Source organism: Helicoverpa armigera, chromosome 3 (assembly GCF_030705265.1).
Source record: "Helicoverpa armigera isolate CAAS_96S chromosome 3, ASM3070526v1, whole genome shotgun sequence".
In the NCBI taxonomy this organism is placed as follows: Eukaryota; Metazoa; Arthropoda; class Insecta; order Lepidoptera; family Noctuidae; genus Helicoverpa; species Helicoverpa armigera.
The window spans coordinates 7740906-7764224 of record NC_087122.1 but is presented as its reverse complement, the minus strand read 5'-3'; the positions used below and the strand labels follow the sequence as shown (position 1 = coordinate 7764224).

At 36.4% G+C, this 23319-nt stretch overlaps 3 protein-coding genes and 1 long non-coding RNA gene across 4 annotated transcripts; 3 read left to right on the top strand and 1 right to left on the bottom strand.

The window, feature by feature from the left end:
• The first annotated feature begins 340 nt into the window (after positions 1 to 340).
• LOC110375137 (uncharacterized) lies at positions 341 to 1612 on the top strand. Its single transcript, XR_010278189.1, has 2 exons — positions 341 to 868; positions 1251 to 1612. It is a non-coding gene; the product is annotated as an uncharacterized LOC110375137 (long non-coding RNA).
• A 1018-nt stretch (positions 1613 to 2630) lies between these two features.
• Positions 2631 to 10900, top strand: LOC110375142 (ras GTPase-activating-like protein IQGAP1). The gene is made up of 14 exons (XM_021333146.3): positions 2631 to 2884; positions 2962 to 3215; positions 3471 to 3548; positions 3731 to 3875; positions 3974 to 5059; positions 5135 to 5970; positions 6077 to 6939; positions 7019 to 7244; positions 7349 to 7513; positions 7710 to 7889; positions 8026 to 8166; positions 8238 to 8391; positions 8474 to 8867; positions 9462 to 10900. The coding sequence occupies exons 1-14, from the start codon at positions 2839 to 2841 to the stop codon at positions 9820 to 9822; spliced, it is 4929 nt and encodes a 1642-aa protein (XP_021188821.3). The 5' UTR covers positions 2631 to 2838; the 3' UTR covers positions 9823 to 10900.
• Positions 10901 to 10956: 56 nt separating this feature from the next.
• LOC110375141 (metallophosphoesterase 1) lies at positions 10957 to 14813 on the top strand. The gene is made up of 7 exons (XM_021333145.3): positions 10957 to 11164; positions 11252 to 11441; positions 11691 to 11832; positions 12039 to 12205; positions 12529 to 12611; positions 12690 to 12971; positions 14606 to 14813. The coding sequence occupies exons 1-7, from the start codon at positions 11066 to 11068 to the stop codon at positions 14738 to 14740; spliced, it is 1098 nt and encodes a 365-aa protein (XP_021188820.3). The 5' UTR covers positions 10957 to 11065; the 3' UTR covers positions 14741 to 14813.
• On the bottom strand, positions 14771 to 21679 carry LOC110375140 (protein naked cuticle homolog). Its single transcript, XM_021333144.3, has 5 exons — positions 21342 to 21679; positions 18324 to 18559; positions 17089 to 17199; positions 16292 to 16764; positions 14771 to 16130 (listed from the first exon to the last, which is right to left on the bottom strand). Exons 1-5 carry the CDS (start codon positions 21454 to 21456, stop codon positions 15758 to 15760), a joined length of 1308 nt encoding a protein of 435 aa, XP_021188819.3. The 5' UTR covers positions 21457 to 21679; the 3' UTR covers positions 14771 to 15757.
• Positions 21680 to 23319: the final 1640 nt, after the last annotated feature.

The window sequence follows — 23319 nt, the reverse complement described above, 5'->3', positions numbered from 1 at the left end:
TTCTTACTTTATTATATTATAAATGTGAAAGTTTGTGAGAATGTATGGATGTATGTTTGTTATTCAATCACGCAAAAACGGCTAGACCGATTTGATTGAAATTTGGTATGTAGATAGGTGATACCCTGGATTAACACATAGGCTACTATTTATCAATACACCACGCGGGCGAAGCCGCTGGCGGAAGCTAGCATATTATATTCCATAGTGAAGAGCCGGCTTAAGTAATTTAGGTATTGACTGTTTATAGTGCTGTTTATGCATTCAACTTTTTTGATTAAAAAAATAAATTTTGAATAAATGAACGAACAAAAAAAACTGACGGCTGACGGCTTGGTCTTAGCCTTTGAATCTTTTCTGTAAAATTTCTATATTCTGTGATTCTGTAGTGGTGGTTTACGAAGTGGTTTCCTGCCACTGACATAATTTTCTTAGGCTGCCCATTTCAAAGGTTTCCAAAATAGAAATCCTCATTCAATATTAAAGTTCAGCTTATAAATTCTGTGTACAATAGGGACCTACTTGTAAACATGGATGAAGAAGATGTTAACAATTGTTCTCACTTCATTGTATGTGAACCGATAAAAACAATTCCTTCTGAACCCATATCAGTATGTAAATGTCTATTACCTGCTGAAGCGTCCCAAGAAGAAATAATATCGGAACATAAAAAGCTGATTTTATCAACAAATGCTCGAGTAAAAGATTATTTGTGTGACCATCGCATTCCTGAGTTTATTAATTATTTAATGACAAAAATAATGGTTGACAGTCCTTCGTGCCCTGCCACGTATACTGCACAGCTTATAGAAAAATGTATGATCTTTCGGGCAGGCCATGGTGTTGCTCCGGTAATATATGAAGACAGGTAATGTTATGAAATGAGGAATATTCTTTTTGATTTTCTCCTATAAATAGTTGATGCCTAAATGGCGCTGATCTAGGTACGTTACTGGAAGGAACGGAGCGTCGCGTCGTATCTTATCAACGTCATACAATTTTATGGTCGTATAACGGAACGTACTTGTCATCAACAATTTAAAAAATAGAAAATAGAGAATCAAAATAGAATAAAAGGAGAAAATAAGTCAGTCAGATTAGTATCCGAATAATTCTTAGCTCGATGGAATGCCCCGAGAGATGGGCCGATTGATCCTTGTTCGTCAAAAACTTTTTGATGTAATGGCTTATGGGAACTATGTTTGTTTTGATTCTCATAGTCTGAAATGATTATCTTTTATGTTTTTAAGGCATTTGGAAGCAGTTATCAAAAGCTTTGATCCCAATAATCGAGGATGGCTCACCAGTGGACAAATGCGCAGGGCTTTTAGGACACTGGGTCTTCCTCCAATGGAAACTTCAGATGAAAAAATTCCAAGTGATGTAGTTCTGAATAATTTAAGATCTACTCAAGAGCACGAACTCTATCAATTATTGGTCGCAGGAGTAAAGAAGGACGATTTAAGTCCATAAAAACACATACATAATGGTACATAAAAAAACTTTAGTTTACCGTAGATTTAATTGGATTAGTTGATATGTTTATGGAATAATTTAACTTAAGTTTGTTATATTTACTAAGTAATAAACATTAAAATATGTTCTTACATTATTCTTTTCATATTTTTATTAAAGTCTATAAATATAATATTTTTATTTTATTCGTGCGAGCGCATCAACAGCGAAATATCGACTGAATGGGTAATGGATGGCGAACCGTTGGCGGCACCGTGCCGTGGCCCGGCGACGACGTCGTAACGTTGTACGGTGACGGCGCCGCGCCGTGCATGATGGGGACGCAGCCCAATTAAGAAAATAGCTGTTTGACAATTAACTAATGTACACTTACTTTACCAATTGATGATATCTGCGAGCTGTCAGCGGAGTTAGCGAATAAAGCTACAGCACCAGCCACTTAGGCATAAGCTAGAAAAAGAATGAAAAAGAAAATCCCTCATTGAATATTAAAATTGTGTAAGGTATGTGATTTTCTGCGGGTTGTTCGAAAGAGATACCGCGGCCCTGGTACATAAAAGGCCTATGACGGAACACGACGGTTTTTAGTCAGTAAAAGTCTGACACTCCCTCACCGCTGCTAACCCACAGCGGGAGGGGTCATTTGATGATTTTTAACGTCGGAAAAAAAAAAATGTATGTGATTTTGGAAACAGCACGATTCTCCTAATTTCACTAAAACATTCGATTTACGTTCGACTGCGATCCAATCCCGACTCGATTACGATTGAAACGTAAGTGGCATTCCGCTATTTTTTCTTTGAAATAAACGTTTTTATCCTTTTCTGTCATTCAATAATTAATAATTTTGTCTGCAAATGATTAACTATTGCAATATGATTGTAGAGCAAACTACCGAATAAACCAAAATCACCAAAATAGCAGACCAATCGCAAACCAATCAAATGTCAATCGAATACGATTGGTCTTTTATTAGTAGCAGAATGCCCGATATGGTTAAAACTGCTATTACGATCATATTGCGATTCGATTTCTATTAGATTTTGACATTATTAACTTAGGAGAATCGGGCCCCTGTTGAATGTTCCAGACCTTGTATTCCATAACCAACCTACAATCTTCTTGGTGTTTTATACAATAATCTATACAAGGTCTGCAGCCGGTGTTTTTACGTTTTAGCGTGGTAACACTGTCTCTATGTAATCAAAAATCAAATTAAACGAACAGCCGTTTTGTTTTGAAAATGCCAGGGTTATGAAAGAATTTATTGAACTGTGTGCGAATATTTTAGAAACGACGTGAGTTAGTATAATTTTAAATGAGAATATCAATAGTAGTGAAAATTGTGAGGAAACTACCATCATGGGGAAGGATTTGGACGAAGTACGGATTGGAAAAATTGACGATTGTAAGTTCATGTTTTTAAATGTATTATTTATCCCAGATTACTACTTTCTATTAACCCATCATGTATTTTGCGTAAAGGCGACTCTGATATTCGGAAGACAGGACAAGAAATGGACAGTATAAGACAACGAACAATTGCCTATGAATATTTATGTCGATTGGAAGAAGCAAAGACTTGGATGGAAGCATGTCTTAAAGAAAGTTTACCGCCAGCCACTGAATTCGAAGAAAGCTTGCGAAACGGAGTTTATTTGGCGAAATTGGGAAATTTTATATCTCCGGACTTACTGCCTCTAAATAAAATATATGATATTGACCAAAAACGATATAAGGTACGTAGCAGTTAAGCATTTTCTTTGTGAAGGAGTAGATAAATAACACCTACTAAATAACCAGTTAACCACTTGGTCAGTGGGTTGTCTTAGGGGCGGTTGGCTAGCAGGTACTATCAAATGTATTTCATGGGCAAATGTAGCATTGTACTTGTTTACGTCTCTCATATTTATACAATAAGCTTGACAAAAAATACTACATTACTATTAATATTTTGGAAAGCCAATCACCTTGATTCATTGTTGATATTCCAGATAATGGGCCTCCAGTTCAAACACACTGATAATATCAATAAATTCCTGCAAGTGCTGAAGAAAACTGAATTGCCAGTGGTGAGTACTACATATTAATAGGTATATTAAAAAAAAAATACACCAGAAGTCTCATTATATTATATGGTAACGCATAATGCTATATGTTCAGTTATTATGACTTTCTCTTTCTGCTGATTAGAGGTATCGCTGTGTAACTATTGCTACTCATAATTTTATATAAAAATAATATTTTGTTGTAGACTTTTCAGCCCGAAACAACTGATATTTACGATAACAAGAATATGCCCAGAGTGATATATTGTATACATGCTTTAAGTTCACATTTATTTAAGCTTGGAAAAGCTCCACTCATACATGATGTATTTGGCAAAGTTATATTCACAGGTAAAGCAACTAGAATTTACTATAATGATTCTAATTTACTTAGTAATATGTATGTTGTATTTCTACATTCAATAATATCATGTTATTTGTATTTATAGATGAAGAAATTGACTCAGTCTCAAAAGACTTACAAAAATGTGCACACCCACTCCCAATGTTTCAAAAGATAGGGGGCATATTGTCGAAAAATAATAGTAATGGCTCTGATGGTACTGCAATGCATGATGCTGTTGTTGAGCTCAACAATCTTTTAGACTCTGGTAAATCCATAACATCTGCTATTTTGAACCCACATCTCAAATTAAAACATGTACAAAATAGACTCATAGAAGAATATAAGAAAGTATTGAAATCAGCCAAAGATGATAAATCACAGGCTGCTATGAATCGTTCACTAAATGATAGCTATATCCCTGATGAGTATGATGAGTTGCTCAATGTTGTTGAAATCCAAGGTTACATTACTGCCGTTAATTACAAATATTCATGGAACAAGTTATGTTTAGCATCTCAAAATGGTGATGTTAATGCCTTAGATAAAATATTCAATGAGAGTTGGGTAAAGACAAAGAATTATAATCCCAATAATGTGGATTTCTACTGTGATGTTGTGAAAGAAATAAATGAATACAACAAGGATGTTGATGTGGAGAGTGTTACTAATTGGCATAAAGTATTCCAAAACATTATAAATGAAGGGAATCGGAAATCACTTGAACATACAGACCACAAGACTGCCATTAATGATGTCAATAAAGCTTTAGATGAAGGCACACCAGAAGATTTGTATGTTGCATTGAATAACCCACATTTAGAAATAAACTTCAAAGTTAACAAGTATGCCATACCCCTTTTGTATGAAGAAATGAAATTAGAGAAATTCGAATTGGAGAAAAATTTAAATGAAAGTGAAATAGCAGCTTCTGTGTCGTATCTTTTGACCATAGCGTCGATATCGGAGGCTGTTGACCGAGGAGATGACAATGCTGTATGGAACTACCTGAATTCTAATCAGCTACACTTGGAAGGCGTGCGGCCGCATTGTCGCCGCCGGTACCTGTCTGCGTTGGCAACAGCATTGCAAGTGAAGATAAGGGAGCAATGTGCATGCCCATTGTTAACTCTGGATGATATTAGGGACTCCATAGATATGGTCAATATGAGAGATGATGATAATGAGGAATGTAAGTATGAATCATTTTAACACTTTTGAAGTAATTTTAGTAAAATATGCTAATATTATATATTTTGTATTACAGTGGTCTCAGTAATAGAGCATATCAACAAGGCAGTAATTGAAGAAGACTCGGACACATTACTGATCCTACTCAAGCACTCTTGCCTAAAATTGGCCACACCTTTACATAAAGAGGAAAGTCATCTATATTTACGAATGCTGAAAAAATTACTTGTTCAAAAAGAATCCCAAAATCTGTGGCTTGATGATATTGTTGAGATAGTCAATGAAGTTAATTCAGAATCCGAAAATGTAAAGGAGCTAACTGAATCATTAGTTCAGTTAAATTTAGCAGTTATGAAGAATAATGTGGAGGAATTTTGGAATGCTCTTATGCAGCCTGTTTTATCTATCTCTGGAATGATTGAAAGCACTTGCAAAGATGTTTATTTTCAAATGTTTTCTAAGGCCCTAAAAAAGAAGGGTCATCATATTTGTCCTTGGATCGTTTGCCATACTAATGCTGGTAATACAGTATACATTGATGTTGAATCCTACACTTACTGTTGGTCAACCCCCAAGGATTTCGTACCTTATGCCCGTTATTTGACCAGAAGGGATGTCAAAAGCATAATTGACAAAACTAACAAAAATCACGTAAATAAGTACATGCAAATGGTAATAGAGAAAGCTGTTGTAAAACTTCAAGCTTACTGTAGAGGCTACCTCATCAGAAAAGCTATTGCAAACAGACTTCAGTTTTTCAAAGACAATGAAGAATACATAATAAAAATCCAGGCATGGTGGAGGAAGGCCATTATTGAGAAAAAATATGGAACCTTAATAAAAATGAAGGCTATTGAAGCTAAGTTGAAAAGGGAAAGAAAAGAAAACCCATGGGCATGGTATAAAGTTCAGGTATGAATCAATAAATTCATTATATTCAAGATTCCTACTTCTGTTATTGCGTGTTTTTATAGTTTGATTGTGAATTATTTCATAAAAGTTGTAATTTTTATTTCAGGAGCCGAAAATAATCAAAATTCAAGCACTTTGGAGAGGCCGCCGTGCCCGCGAGGCTTTCACGTCTTTGTTTTACTCTGCTAATCCTCCACTAAAAGTTGTTAAGAAATTCATTCCTATGTTAGATTTTTCTACTGAGGATTACGATAGAGAAATCGAGTTACAAACTTTGAAATCTGAAGTGGTTCAATCTATTAGGAAAAATCAAGAACTATCTAAGCAACTTGATGATATGGATCTGAAAATTGGTCTTCTTGTGCAAAACCGCATCGCTTTACAAGAAGTAGCTGCACATGGCTTGAAGTTAAATAATTTAGTCAAACACAATTCTATGACGAAACTTGTGCTAGAGAAACACCCTGATGGCAAAGGTACTTTAATGACAGTTTCGACTGCAGTAAAGGGCCTGAAATCACTCACCAAAGAAAGTAAACGACTGTTAGACGGATACCAACATTTGTTTTATGAACTGCAAACGAATCCAACCTATCTTTCAAAACTTCTTTTCTGTATTCCACAAAACAAAACGAATTTCTTTTTACAAAATGTTGTTTTAAGTTTATACAATTTCGGTGCATATGCCAGGGATGAGTATTTGTTGCTGAAATTATTCAGATTTACTCTAGAAGAAGAAATAAGTTGTAAAGTTGTTAAGCCCTTCGATATAATTGCGTCGACTCCATTGGTGCTTAAAATGGCTGTAAGCCTGTCGAGGCAGCTGTCTGGGCTGAACAGCCTGCAAACCATTATTGGACCCCTCGTTAACAAAATGCTGCAAGATAGAGACCTTAATATAGAAACAGGACCCATTGAAATTTACAAAGCTTGGAGAAATGAGACAGAGATGAAAACCGGTCAAATATCGTGAGTTTGCCGTAAATGCGTTATTTTTCGTCTTGATCTTTAACTCAAATTACTTATCTTATTTTATTTTTATTCTTAGGAAACTGCCATACAGTGTAAGCCAAGAAGAAGCACTAACATTTCCTGAAGTAAAGTCTCGGCTTGAGAAAGCTCTTACTCAGCTCAAATCCATAGTCACCATGTTTCTGGATGAAATCATTAATTCCACCGAATTATTACCATTTTGTATAACGTATATGGCTCGAGTTTTACACAGAGCTCTTACTTCAAAATTTCCTCATACTCCCGAAAAGGATATATTAAAAGTAAGTGAGTCTTATACATAGTCACTGATACAACACTTGATATAGATAAACCACATTTATTTTTGTAATTGTTGTATGTTAAATCTATCTATTTACTTGTTTAGGTGATCGGGAATCTCGTCTACTACCAATTTCTGAATGCAGCGATAGTAGCTCCCGACGCGTTCCACATCATCAATTTACCGAATGGTACCTGCCTAACTACAGATCAACGCAAGAATCTTGCTTCAGTGGCTAAAATCCTGCACTTTTCCGCTGCGAAAAAAGGAGTAAGTCATGTTAACGGTTTTAAAAAGTTTGAACTGAGCAATAAAACTGTATACGTAGTTGAGCTGTTTGTGACATAAACAATTTTTAAAACTATGGATGACCAATTTATCGGTACAGTTCGACGGCACAGTCACAGTTTTATCGACCATATAATATGCATCATAACCCAATGGCATAATGATTTTTTTTTTCAAGTTTGGAGAGGAATCGAGCCATTTACGCTGCCTTAATCCGTTTATTGTGGAGTGTCATGAGAAAATGAAAGAGTTATTCCGTCGCTGCTGTCGTGGACCTACTTTAGAAGAGTATTTTGCTGTTGACGAGTACACAGAAGCCACGATGCTACATCAACCACACATTTATATCACAGTTCAGGTAACTCCAACATTGAGAACGTCCTCCTTTTGGAAAAGTCCGTTAATCATGAATGATCTATCAACATTTTCCTTCCCTGTTCTGTTACATATAAATTTTATATGAAGACTTATAACATTATCATTTAAACTTTTAGGAAATTGTTGACACACACGCACTTCTAATAGAATATCAAGACATAATAGCGTCCGATCCTCGGGATCGGCTTAACGATCTGCTTGACGATTTGGGAGAAGTACCTTCAGTGGCTCAGCTGGCGTCCAGAGATGTTGATACTGTATGTAAGACTTAATAAACTTTTTTACATATTATTCTTAGTTTCTGGTTATTAAGTTTCTATTTTTTCAGCTAATGGGAGACACGACAGAAGAGAACGCGAGGCTCGAGGTATGCTTAGCGCTTACGAATAAATTCCAGGCGCCTGCCGACGACATGACTGACTTAAACAAACTCTTCATTAAAACTAAGGAGTTGTGTGTTTCTATTATTCCATTTTTGAATGGTGAGTGGATCTTGTATTCAATAGTTTGAAGAGAATCTTAATTGAGATTAGAGAATACTAAATCATTTAATCGTTTTTTTAGGTGAACATCTTTTGGAAGCCTTATGTATAGGCACAACAAAAGCCCAGCAAGATCAATATGCTGGTAGGATACAAAAACGTATCTACTCTGGTCAGGCTCGTCAAGACGAAGTTATGACTTTACGGGAGCATATAGCTAAACTACGTAAGAATCTTCAAATGCTTGAAGATGAGGGCTATGTGACTAGAGAAGACGGTTACCAGGCTCTAGTGACTTCTATTGCCCTTGATCTATGCAATAAGGGCAAGTATAGACAGGCACAAAGAAGAGCTTTGGCAACACTGACCCGAACCAAACAAAGTTTACAAGAAAAAACTAAGTATTATGAAGAGAAATGCAAATCTTATGATCAGTACATAAAATCTTGTCTTGCTAATCTACACACCGGCAAAAAGTAAGTATCTTGTTACACATTTATTAAAAAAAACAATGTCCGAACCGAATCGAGGATTAATGACATCGATTTCCAATCACGTGACCAAATAATTACATCTATACTAATATTATAAAGCTGAAGAGTTTGTTTGTTTGAACGCGCTAATCTCAGGAACTACTCCGATTTGAAAATTTCTTTCAGTGTCAGATAGCCCATTTATCGAGGAAGGCTATAGGCTACTTTTTATCCCGGTACGGGAAGTAGTTCCCACGGGATGCGGATGAAACCGCTGGCAGAAGCTAGTATTCTACAAAGTACCTATTTCTAATCAATCAATTATAAATGTGTTAGCTGAATCTTCGTTCGCTTTTGTTGCATGTGACGATGTCGACATTCGTGCTGCTGAATATCGCTAGGCCCTAAAATAGAGATGCACTCGATTCATTATCTCGCCTATCGAGTGGTTTTTATCGTAAATGATTATAATATAATCACAGAAATGACATAATAATAATTTATTTTAAATAAATGGGTATTCCATCACGATTATCGCATACAAAATGTATGCGATATAGTCCGATGGTACGTTTATGTTGATGTTATTTTTTGCAGAAGTGTTCATGCTTGCTTAAGAAGATCAGGCAAAGATATGCAGAAATTGAAATCCAAATTAACTGTGAAGTATTCTGGTGCCAAATTGTTGGAGAGAGGGGTTCTACTAGAAATTGATGGACTATCAACATCCCAATTCAAAAATGTTCAGTTTGACATTACACCAACCGACCACAATGGAGTTTTCACCATTAAAGGAAAGTTTATGGGTGTTGAAATGGAATCTATTGAAGTTGACATACAAGATCTACTTCAAAAACAATATGAAGGTTGTGCTGTTATGGACATGTTTGGAAAAGCTAAAATTAATGTGAATCTTTTGATATTCTTATTGAATAGTAAGTTTTATGGTAAGTTTTAGTTTTTATTGCACTTGATTTCATAGACGCAGTTGTTTCGTAACTAATTGTACGGTTGAACCGACGCGACGGGTGGGCGATCCACTCTTTGACTATCAACTCAATGCTAATGCAGGAGTTCCTTGATTATTTGTTGATTATTACAAAAAAAAAAAAAAAAACTGTTTTTGGTGTTGATTGCCTGGCGAGCCTCCAATTTTTATTATTTATTTTTTGTGTTAGCATGACTGTGAATGTTTGATGATGCATTCAGCAAATTTTGATAAATAATTATTTTGTATTTCCATTGTCTATGAAATCTCATATAGGATATAACTGTCTTATTAAGATTTGATTATTTTTGACCTTAGTTTTAAAATCCTGATGCAGACAAGAGTCTGAGAATGTACTTAACACCAAAAGTTCAAAATTCCCATGAAGTATTAAAATACCAAATATTGTTACTAATATTATTGACTACTTAGTAATAAGTCACATTTGCTTAATTACAAATTAACATTATTGGTCACAAAGTTTTCTGTAATTTTAATAATTTATTAATTATTACTAATATAGTTTTAAAATAATAATATTATTTAAGTATCTCATTTTTGTGAGACATTTTTTTTAATACTCTAAAATCTGTTAATTAATATTTTTCGTTACAATAAGGTTCCTCTAGCTTAGATGAACATCGTTTAATACAATATCATCACCATTTTTAGATGATTAATGTGTTATAGCCATCAAAAAGGATTTTTTGTCTAAAACTGTTAATATAATAATCAGACTTCCATTTTAAAAAATCATTAAAATTGTTAAACGTGTAAGGAAATTCACACGGAGACTTATTTGATTGTGCCTATCCTTATAATGTAGGTACCTATTGTAACCTTTGATATCCTTACTACTATGAAATCACTTTGAGGTTACCCATTAATAAATTAAATTGAAATAAACTGTGATAAAACTCATAATTATGAATTGGAAAGCTAAACACTACTTTTAACATTTGTACCTTCAAAAAACAATGCAATTGTATATAACAATCAATTTAAGTATTCTTATAATTTTTTAATAATAAACGAGGCTGACAAGTAATAATTGTAGTTTTTCTTGTGTTGTATTTTTAACTCTGGCAAACTTTTCATAACTGTCAAAACAACAGTACATTTTCAAACTTATCTGTAGTGTGCTTGTCTGTTGATAAGATAAAATAATAAATAGTTTGACTATTATAATTTAAGATCATGGTTTGGCACCACCATGCGCCGAGCTACACAGAAACTGTTGATATTTATTTTAGGTGTATTATTCACAACCATTTATTGTGAATTTCTTATATACTATGTTGTGGCTATCCAGGTAAATAAAGTTTAAATTTTATTTTTCTTTTATACTATGTAATTTGTCATTAATTTTTATGTCATAATGTCTTGATATTGCTTGCAGTGTTCATGGCCTTCTATACAACAACCGTACAATGATGAACAGTTGCTAAAAGCATTCATTTTAGCTGACACACATCTACTAGGCCCCCGGAAAGGTCACTGGCTTGACAAATGGAGACGAGAGTGGCAAATGCATCAGGCATTTCAAGCGATCATGATGATACATAAGCCAGATGTGGTGTTTGTTTTAGGTATATTTTTATACAAAGTTTGTTGCGTAGTGTAGCTTACTGCATTATGAATTTTAATATATTGGATTTAAGTATTAAATCTTAATAGACTTTCTAGATATCAATAATTTGTCATTGCTGAGGTAACTTGGTTGAGTTCACGTCGGCTTCAAGCATGTTATGTAAAATTATAGCATTCCCTCTTAATGCTTGGAATATTTTTTTTGTGAATGTTGCAAAGTTAAGTTTTGAAAAATAATTAATTTTCAGGAGATCTTTTCGATGAAGGGGAATGGAGTAGTGACGAACAGTTCAAGAATTATGTAGACCGCTTCCACAAATTATTCCCTGTGCCTGATGATAGTTTGATGCATGTTGTTGCTGGAAACCATGACATAGGCTTTCATAACTTGTATGTATCAATGATGAACTAGAATAAGTATTTCATACAATTACATTACATTTTCTTTCTCCTTCCTTCTCCTGGTGAGAGGAGGCCTGTGCCCAGCAGTGGGACGATAAAAAGGCTGTCACACATTACATTTTATTTAAAGTCTTTAAAATGTTTATTTCGTCTATTACATGTCTCTCATAATAATTTTTATTTACCCGTTTTAGCATAAGAAGGGGATCAGCTCGAAGATTTACAAAATTACTCAACTCCTCATCAGTTCAGTTTTTAAGTTTGAAGGAAAATCATTTTGTTCTCATTAACTCTATGGCGATGGAAGGCGATTCCTGCGAACTTTGTACCAAGGCTAGAAACGACATAAATAAAGTGGCAGGTAATATTATATTCATACCATTTTAGAATTGCCGGCACAGAGTTATTCCCGTTCGGTAACACTCTTTCGTGACCACTGCTGACGATCGGGAAAAAAAAGTTTCGATCGTTCACAGTGTTGACGAACGCTACTTAGCACATGATGCGATGCGGCTTCGTCGACTGCCCGTCGCTCGTTTATTGAGACGTGTAAATGAGGATTCACGATTACAAACACAGATGTTACTGCCATAACATCATTCTCTTTGACGATAATTTCTCCGTTCATGACTCATCTGCATAAAACTCTCAGTCTGATATCTATATAATATTTAATTGTTGTAGGAATTCTGAAATGTTCAGAGAATTCAAACTTCTGTTATGATGGCATACGGAAAGTTAACTATAGCAGACCAATCCTCATGCAGGTGCGTACCTACGATTTACTAAGTAAGTTGATAGATCAAAATGAAACATAGTTATAATGTTGGTAATTTGAATTCCAGCATTTTCCCCTGTACAGGGTTTCGGATGCAGTTTGTACTGAGCCAGATGCGCCGCCATTGCCTGAACGAAATAAACCATTTCGGTTAAAAATTGATGCTCTATCTAAAGAAGCATCAACTTTTCTAGCTTCGAAAATTAAGCCTAAAGTAGTGTTCGGCGGTCATACTCATCATGGTTGCCTGCAGCATCATGTCTATAAAAGTCCAGAAACATTGGAATTTTACGAATATTCAGTGCCTTCATTCTCCTGGAGAAATCGGCCTGATCCTAAGTACATGTTGGTGAGTAAAAATTTATGGCTAGTAATAAAAGCTCCGACAAAAAAATAAGAATTGCCCATACTCAAAATACTAAAGCTACTGACTAAAATACTGACTTTCCGACTACATTTCTCCGAATAAAAATTACGAAACGACCGAATGATATTCTAAAGTCTTCGAAAAATAAACATCACTGTTTGTTGCTATAATACTTTTCTACCAGTATAAATTACGTTCTACTGAAAACTATGCTTTGTATTTTTTAATCTTTACTTGCCTACTATTAATTCATAAATTACCTTTCATATTTCATAGACTTGGTGCCATTTTATTGGACTTGGTGCTATAACATTATACTGAAAATATTATTCTCAGCGGTTAAACAATACTTTTAAAAAATATAAAAATGTACTTGTAATAATAACTTTTACTTGCTTCATTTATCATGAATTTTACTTACCATGGGTATGCTTTGATATCGGTACTTATTTCAGGTTCAGGAAAAAGTTAGAATTAAAGTAGTATTTACGCTTTAATCTAAAACCAAGTAGATTTTGGTTTCCTAGAATATTATTAATCGACTTCCCAAAAAGGAGGAGATTCTCAATTCGGTCGGTATTTTTTTTTTAACCGACTTCCCAAAAAGCCGGCCGAATTGAGAACCTCCTCGTTCTCAATTCGGCCGGTATGTTTTTTTCTATGTGTGTACTGTACATCGATTACGCCGAGGTTTATAAACCGATTTACGTGATTCTGTTTTTGTTCGACGCGGAATAGCTGCCAGTTGGTCCCATAGTCATCAGGTCAGGATCTGATGATGGAAACCCTGAGAAATCGAGGGCAACCTTCGAAAGTTGTAGGCATTTGATCAACAACCTACTTTTGTTTCGACGATTCTTCTTTACCGGTCTTGATGAACCAGCTCCCTCCTCTTCCTCCGATCCAGAACGGTACACGGGTACCTCATCCATATTTCATAACAATACTAAATTTCCTTAATAGATAGTAAGTTAGTAGTTTCCTTAGTTAGTACATTTAATAGTTATATTATTGAAAATACGAAAGCAAAAGCAAGAAAAAACTATTTATTTTCTTAACATAAACAGACGTAACATGCAAGCATCGGTCGTTGCAAACGCACTGCGCTCGGATCTTTCGAACTCGCACACGAAAACAGCTGAACGCGACCCGAACCCGATCGCGTGTGCCAAAGTGTTGAGGTATTTTCATTATTATTGAGAATTAAAAAATAAATTTAATAACCAACAAAAGAAATTATAACAGTTCATGCAAGTTGTAAAAATATGATTATTTTGTCAAAACCTCTGTTGTCGGTAACTTAGTAATTTTGTCGGAAGTTCAGTATTTTAGTCGGAACTTTAGTTTTATTACTCGAAGATCGAATTTTCTTTAGGAGAAAAAGTTATTTGAACCTGCTCATATTTGTATTTAAAATTGATATTTTTTGTCGTTTATGTTTTCGATTTTTTGTCGGTAATTCATTATAACGCTGGTAAATTAGAATAATACTCGGCCACAGATCGCTGGAGATTAATTTGTTTTTCGGAACCATTATTATTATCCAAAATTTATATTCACTTTTTTACAGCTTCTTTCAAAAAAATCTTATTTTAATGATAACGTGTATCTTTTAGGTGACACTAACACCAAGTGATTATGCAGTACATAAGTGTGGGTTACCTAAAGAAACCACAATAGCAGTAACTGCTATTATAATGTTGTTTGTGGTCATATGGTTGACCATGCGACGTAGACTTATAGGAAAATAAGGTGCCAAGCAATATAAAAGACATTGTAAATTAATCTCATGATTATATTTGACAATAAATATTTTTGACAAGATACAGCACTTTGTACATCAACAACTGAACTTTAATTTCCAGTTGAAATCATTACATACAATTACTTCTTTTAACAAATTATCACAAAGACCTACCTGCTAACATTAACATAATTCAGCCGTCCACAATAAGTTATAAATACATTATGAAAGCATAATAGAGGTAGATAAAACATAGAGATTCTTTCATTAACTTAAAATAATGAATACTGATATTGGTAATGTAACTGGGAGGGTTCTTTTTACATACAGTGAAACTGAAAACATTTAATCCATGTAAAAGTAAGTAGATGAGCAACCTTAACATAAGTATGTATAATTGTACTTGAAATTTTCATAATAACAATGTTATAAACTATCATCGCTGAAGTACCTAACACTTACAACTAAAATCAGTCTATGAAACTCTAAAATGAGTCTTGTATTATCAAAGGTACATAGTCTACTGAGCATTATCACCTATCAGTGCAAGTATACATCATGAACTCTGCTAGTTAGTCTAAGGTCCAGTTAACACCAAAGTTACCAAGTGAAGGCACTTTTTCAAATTACATATTATCTAAGGCAGCATTTTTATCGAAAACTCTGGACTGAAAATAGGCCATTCGTAAGGTGAGCTTCTTCATTTTTTTTAAGAGCAACCTATGTATATTTTAATAATTAATATCTTAAAAATACGAGAACCTTAAGTACATTTTCTCGTTCGCAGATCTATGCATGGAACCATTTGAGCATGCCAGATGAGCAAACCTTCTACCCAGATTGTGAATACTTAGACATAAATGGGAACATTTTGGAATTCCTCAGAAAAATCTCACCTTATTTATTTTAAAGTGACTTTCAAACAGCGCTTGGTAACTCAATATTAAAATTACAATCCTACCTTAAACACACGCGCAAACACGTGAGCGGGCACAACCGTTACCGGAGATGCCTTTGTCAAATTCTATAAGAATATAATTTGTAATACTCTTGGTTGTTGCGTGGCATGCGCTTGGCCGGGCAGGTCGTGTGATCTGGAGCGGCCGTGGCATGCGTGCGGGGCCCGCGCCGGCCGCGGCACCTGACTCTGCTTCTGATGGTACCCGGTGTTCGCGTGCCGGGCCGACGAACAAATCACCGCATGTAGATAACGGTCGTACCGACATAAATTTGAATCGCCGCCGCTAGCGAGATCTAAGTATCCATTACCAGAGTTATCGGATTTCTTTTTTTGGAATGCATTTATTGGCTTTTCACTGACTGTATACGATCTATTTCGATGCTTCTGATATTTGTTTGTAACTTCTTCATCAATGACAACAGGTTCACACGGCTTTCTGTAAAGAAAATAGAATGGTTATTTACTAAGAAATATTCTTATATTTTGTAATTTTTGGATATAGGTATATCTACATTTGTTATGTCCGATTAAAAACAATTTTCCCTACGTGGTAGATGATGATTAAAATAAATCTCCTAATTTATTCAAGAAACGTACCTTGAGGCTTGAAAGCTCATATGGTTCTTTTCCATGTTGGCTTGAATGATTTCCAATAATTCGCGTCGTTGCAAACTTCCAGAACGTTTTTTAGTGTGTTTTCGTTCCCTGTGTTCCCTGCGAGGTTGGCGGTGGGCTCGGGATTGCGTGTATGTGGTTTGCCTTGGGGAACTGTGGACGGGTCTTCGGTCACCCGAACATGATGATTTGGAGGAGACATCATCGTCGGGTGAGAGTCGCCCTCTGTGCTCATCTTCACTATGATCAATGCAGTCAGGAGGAGATGCGTTAATAGTAGATGAACATTCTCTACGTCGGCGTCTCCGCGCCTCTCGTCTTTCTCGGTGGTTTCTACATTTGCCATCTTCTGGCACAACTGTTAATCGCACTTGTATTGTTTTGGAGCCATAGTGTGGCACAGTCACCGATTTTCCTATAGATTCGTATATTGTTGACACAATGCCAGCTATGTCCTGTAAAGAAAAGTATATATTAGTAATATCGGAATAGCATAAGGCTTGAATACTTTGCCATTTATAATAACATTACGTAAAACGTAATAATGTTACGTATCAGTTCTCCGAAAATTAGATTCGCAAACCGAGGGAATTACTTCCCGAAACAGGATAAATGGTATCTTATATCTTCCTTAGGCTTGAGCCTTTTTCAGCTCCTTTAGTAGCCAATTTTAAGACACCATAGCCTTAGTTACTACAGATGATGGCGCAGATGAAAAAAAAAACAGAAATATAAACAGAATTCGATGGCAATCATAAGCAACACAACAAAATACTTACGTCCTTGGTCATGCGCCCGTGTCCATCGAGGTCATAAAGGGTGAAGGAGAACTGAAGCGGCTGTTGTTTCGAAGGCTCTGGATGTTGCAGTTCTACATCACACGTCAGCTCCTAAAAATAACAAATGATTTCTTATATCAGTGACTTTTTTACATTTTAAAACATGGAAATTGTTACATCATTACAAAACAAACTCGAGAAGTACGTGTGAGTACGCAATACTATGCCAGCAGCATTTTAAATAGTTTTAAGTCATCAATGAGCGCTATAAACGGCGCCGACGCTAGACTTTCATTCAGTAATTTGACGGGAGCGTAATTATCAATATATCGATGCTCTGCTGTAGTTGATGATTATTTAGAGTAATCGATACTCCTGTTAGCATTTCCTTATTGGATTACGGTCGAAAGGTTATGTTGCTAGGCTGGTGGATAGATAACCCAGTGGCGCCGGACATAACGCGCGTGGCGGCCGACTAGGCGGGCGTCCTCCTTATCTATCTCCTCACGCTTTAAAAGGAAACTAGCTGCGCCTTTAGTTTCAATCGTACAACAAGGTAAAGTGGGTAGGTGACCCGCGATTACTGTATTTACTTACTAACTACACGCACCGTCTGGGGCGAATGGCTAACTGAATGAATCAATGCATGTTACGTCATAGGCTTTGTTAGATACGATCGGAATAAGAACCCACTCAGCATCAGAATAGTACCTATTCGTACAAATTTTAAAACTAACGTCAATGTAAGACCCGCGGAGACTACGAATTCTCCAAGAATTCATGATAATATATTATGTAGATCGTAAGACATGAATTTGATTAAATCTTAAGTCACGACTTGCTTGGTTACTAATCGCCACTTTCTAAATCCCATACACGCATGGGTGACTAGCGCTCGACTGCTACATTGTACAATATAGCTATATGTACAGCTTACAATTATTTATCGCCTAGATTATTTTTAATTCAATCAATTCAAAATTTTTTTAGATATTTGATACGACATTGTTTAAATTTTTTACTTGGCACCCACAACGTTAAGAGTAACTTTTTTCAGCCTTGTGGCTTTTCCCTGCTCTCAACCCCAACTTAGCATCGAAATGTTCCTCGTGAATCAGTTTTAGCTCATGGCGAAAACTGCATAGAAACTCCTTCAGCACCAGCTATTATGTTTATCGCCAAAAGGACATACATACAAAGTGGCAGATATCATGGTTATTGTAGTGAGTGTTTACCTCAAATCGCAGCCTATGATGGTGCTTTTCATCATTGTTTTCTGGGGGCGGCGGCGTGGGCGCGGGTGGTGGCTTGTAGACAGGTTCGTGCGAGGCGCGCGGCGGCGGGGCCGGCGGTGTGCTGGGCTGCAGCAGGGCACGGGCCTCGCTCGGCAGCAGGTCAGGGGGTGCTGAGCACTGGGAAGCGGCTCTTCCCACCAGCTCCTCCGTGTCCGTCCGCTCGCTCTCCGTACCAACTGGAAAATAAATAGTAGTCGGTAAGATTCTTGTGTCTGCTATACATGAAATTGTTTGGAATTGAAAACCCTAACGCTTTTTGACCAAAACTTGTAGTAACCTTCCGTCCTACAACAGCTAATTGTTGTATGGCAAACCCACTATTAATACATTTATTAAAAAATGTTTTTGGTTGACACAAATGTGCAACAAGTTCCATTTAGCGGTATGTATCTAGCTCAAACAAAACTGGCACCAAGTCAGTTTAAATAAGATGGTGGTTGGATGCAACAGCCAGAGGTGGTATTGTCCAGGGTCCACTTAATAACAGGTACGAACCCAAATCGTAATTTTGTTTTATCTTCAATTCGTATTTCGTGCTATTTTTAGTCATTGTAATCATTGCCCGAGGAACACAATGCGAGTAACATAATGGCCAAAAAAAGTTGTATACTCAAAAGCGTGTCGGCGAAACTCAAAAGGTTTGTGTGAAGCGGACCGACGCTGAGCGACGGAGAGATGTAAACGACACAAGGTTACGGGGAGCGTTGAGACATTTCCTGGAAGGCCCCGTGAGTGGGTCGGCTTTGGAACGTTTGGGATCCACCGTAGCATCGCACATCTGCCGCTAACGTTATTTCTCTTAAAAGAGGCGGCATTTCTTTTTGCTGTCTTATAACATTTACTTTGAAAGCATTCTTTTCTTTTGCTTTTTTCGGCAGTGGTATTATCATTATTGCTGATCAATGGCAAGTTATGTTACATACAAACAGGCATAAAAATGCAACTTTTGTGGTTCTGTCTAGAACTGCACGTTGACCTTAGAATAATATACGTTAAATACCTGCATATTTAATTTTCGTGAAGCGCACATACGTAAATCACAGTTGAAAAGGTTTTTGATGTTCCGAACGTCTGTCGATACCCTTGCTCGACATCTATCTACTGGATACGTAATACTAATAATGCGGCTAAGCGTTACCACATTCCTGCAGTGATTTACAAAGGGGCACTTTTGTAAGTCGACTCTCAAATTATTTTAGTCAGCGTCTATTTAAAATTATTAAGTATTGAAAGACCTTGTTATGGTGACTTTGATTATTGTTATACCTATTGCACTTAAAGATTCGCAATTATTTTTTTTTTATGTTGAACTTTCAAAGAATGAAAATTTCTTTCGCTTCATTTGACTCAATAATTGCATACCTACTTCTGAATGCATTTCATAAGATAACTATCCCATCTCAAGACATGTGTCCCAAATTGTTTCAGTTCCTTCCTAGGTAAGGTTAACCGTCTATCTAGTAGGTATTTATACTGTGTACCTACCTACAGACTTTTTTGTCTATATGTATCGTAACTTCTTATTTATTTTTCACTTCGTTGACAAAAACAATGTCGCAAACATTGAATTACCATTACCTTTGCAAAAACGAAATGTTCACGAGTAATTATCTAATTATTAAAACGTCCTTTATCCGTATAGTACCTATAAGTTATAAAATAAGTCGAGTTCGACTACGGTTTACCTACATTATTTTGTAGCTAACTGTACAGAATAACATCAAAGCGCTATTCCTGTTTGTTTGCTTTGAAGTAGTAATAGTTAAGTAAGTGGGTGCGAGTCGCGCACATAATTTTGTTAAGCCGAGTCTATTTTTATTTACGAGAGTTTGATGTTTTCATATAACAATTAATCACTAGGAAGTTTTGCAATCAACGTTCGTGTAGTATAGCTATTATAGCTAATAAACATAACATTAATGCAATCCCCACTTCTTTGTAAGTAAACAAATTGATTTGCATTTTGTTTGTGTATACCGCGAAATGTAATTCCGTCGGAGCTACAAGTAACGTGGGCCTGTGTGCGTAGGCCGCGCCGTGTAGCGGAAGACGACTCGTCCTATTATTTGATTTTACTTTTTTCATTCAATTCATGTTGCCGCGAACGAATCACCCGGCGGGTCGACGCCGCCGTGCCAACGTTTGATCTTGCCGACTTTTGATAACACCGTGCGAGATCGTAAAATCTTATAATAAGCATGATAAAAGTATTAAGTAACCTTTACATTAGTAGACATTCACATTATACATCGCGGCCTGACTAAGGTTTGATTTAATTGACTAGATAAATAACTACATTTACATTCAGAAGTGCCGTTAATTGTATCGCTTGGGTATCACGCCTACAATCTTAATAATTTAAAATAGAAATTGTATCGATGCTAGGTGAACTACTCTCCTTTTTTAAAATTAAAACCTTTGGGTGCTTCAATTATTTCAGTTCAATGTCATAAAATTATGTAGGTCCAATGTCTCAATTTACTTTTGTTAGGTACCTACGTGCACAGTACGCGTGTCGGTGTGTGTCAAAAGTGGCTAATTCTTGAGATAAAATCACCCCATAATTTTTTAAATTAATTTATAATTAAAACTCAAAACAAAATCAAAAATCCTAAATAACTAATCAACAGATGGCGTTGTTGTAAACGTAAACAACATGATTTAAAGAACCCTTGTTGCTCTATTTCAACTCGCCCTTGACCGGTTTTTATAATAATATTGTGAAGTTTGCTATTCGTATCACACTTATTTATATAACTAGTGTTGTGTAGTTTGTTTATGACTTTGCCGAGCTATTTTCCGGTTTTAAGTATGTACCTGCAATATCTTCTAGTCTAGGTATTCGTGACACGAGCATTTATTTTGAAAATTTTGGAGTCACGACTCACATTCTCAGAGTAAAGTAGCACCAACAGCGTGCGTTTTAGTTCCTAGTGCAAGTATTATGGGATGACTTACTGCTAAACTTCTTGTATCCATTTGTAAACTTGTTGCGCCACCACTTGACGAAGTGGTGCGCCATGGGGGCGTCCGCGGCGGGTGCCGGAGCTCTCAACGTTTCGTAGCACGTCATGCGCTGCGCTCACGCACGCATCCCGTACACTTCAAAAGAACCGCACGTTTAATTTAATATATCACTAAGTTTGATTGTAATTCACTTGCACTGTATTCGGTCACAACACAGGATGTATAAGGATTCGATGTTAACACGAAGCCTTTGACCCAGTTGTCCGCGTGAATGTTGAGCGACGAGAGAAACCGAGCGACCGTCCCTCGTGCGTGCCGTAGAGTGACTCATAGATAATACACTATATAGAGAGTGACTGACTGATGGATGAAGGGAGCAGGGAGGGGCGGCGAGGGCGCGGGATAGTGCGACGCGGTGTGGCGGCGGCAGCGGCTGCTGTGTCGCGATCGCGAAACAAATGCCGCCTGGTGCCTGATAGCGTACACAATACAATAAACAATACAACCGAATGCGTGACGAACAGGACGATCGCGATCTCCCTGTCTCAGATAGGTACCTACAGCTTGACACAAAAGCCTTTGCAAACTTATCAGTATTATCAACCAAAGCTCTTTTATTTACTTTTGGTATAAATGTAGAGCATACGATTTTTGTTGTAATGTCTATCTACCTTCATAGTAGGAGCTTAGGTATAAATAGTTTATTTACCTAGTTTAGTGTTCGCGATAAACTCAAAAATACCTACGTAGGTTCCGTACGAATTTGATTGATACGAATTTGATGGGTTTCGTGCCCTTTTTGCCAATGGAGATAATGAGGCAAATGACGGCAGACTTGTCTTATCCCATCACATTTATTTAAAAAAACTGAAAATTTAGTAGCTTATTATTGTGGTTGAAAGTGATAAGTAGAGAAAGTGATAGGTACTTAATATCAGAAACTGCCGGCCCATCTGGGATATATAGACTCCAGCCCGCGTAGTAGCTTTTTCTTCCGTAAAAGAACCTTTTCCCCTGAATGGCCCTGATAATATCGGGACATGTTATTTAATCAGCAAGGCTAAACAACGATTTTACTTGACTCCAAAATTCGGATTCTTCTGCAAATTATCAAGAAATTCCAGATTAGCGTAACAAAAGAATGGTTCAAATCTAAGGACCTACTTTACTCTATGCCTTTTGGAGGTTCCTTACAGATATCTACAACTATGTGTATTCCTACTTAGGCATTAGAAGAATAATTTAAAAAAAGGTAAAATTACCAGGTGATTGGGAATTTGTATGTATTTAAGCTCAAAAGAGCTTAGATTTCTTGATCTGATTTTGTATTAGCGCAACTTTTACTTAGTAAAGAAAGTGAGCAGCAGGTAAATACCTATAGGGCAGTAATAGAGAGAAAGGTGAACGCGCATCCGCTACGTTGGCAATGGCAGCCTCCATGCGGTCGATGACCCTGAAGTAAGCGATTACAAAAAAGATTAAGGTAGGTAGATAGTAGGTACTTGGTTAGTGGCAAGCCAAGCCTCACTTCAACCGGCTCCGTGCCCAAAATGAATATAAGCGAAAACGCACCTCTACTCTACTAATCTCCTTTTCTAAACAATAGCTTTCTAATATCTGCTTATCTCTAAATATGCAGATAATCCGCTTTTTGATTTCTGAGCAACAATTAAATGTAAGAAAAGTATTTTTGCTGTGGGTATCCTAACTTAGTCACCCAATCCTTAGTTACTGGTAATTATCTAGTTCCTCATTACTTCAGCTGACTATATGCTGCGAGTTTCCCTGTCCTGTCAGGCTAGTAAACTGATTATTGTTTTACTACCTAAGTATGTCACTGTAATCTTACTCTTGAGGTTAGAAAACTTGAATGTCCACAGTGCTCGCCACAAGGACCCGGGTGACCCGGGTGGAGGGTGCGTCCTAGTGGGGTGCCTGGCCGCTCGTCAGGGATGTAGCACAGCCAGAA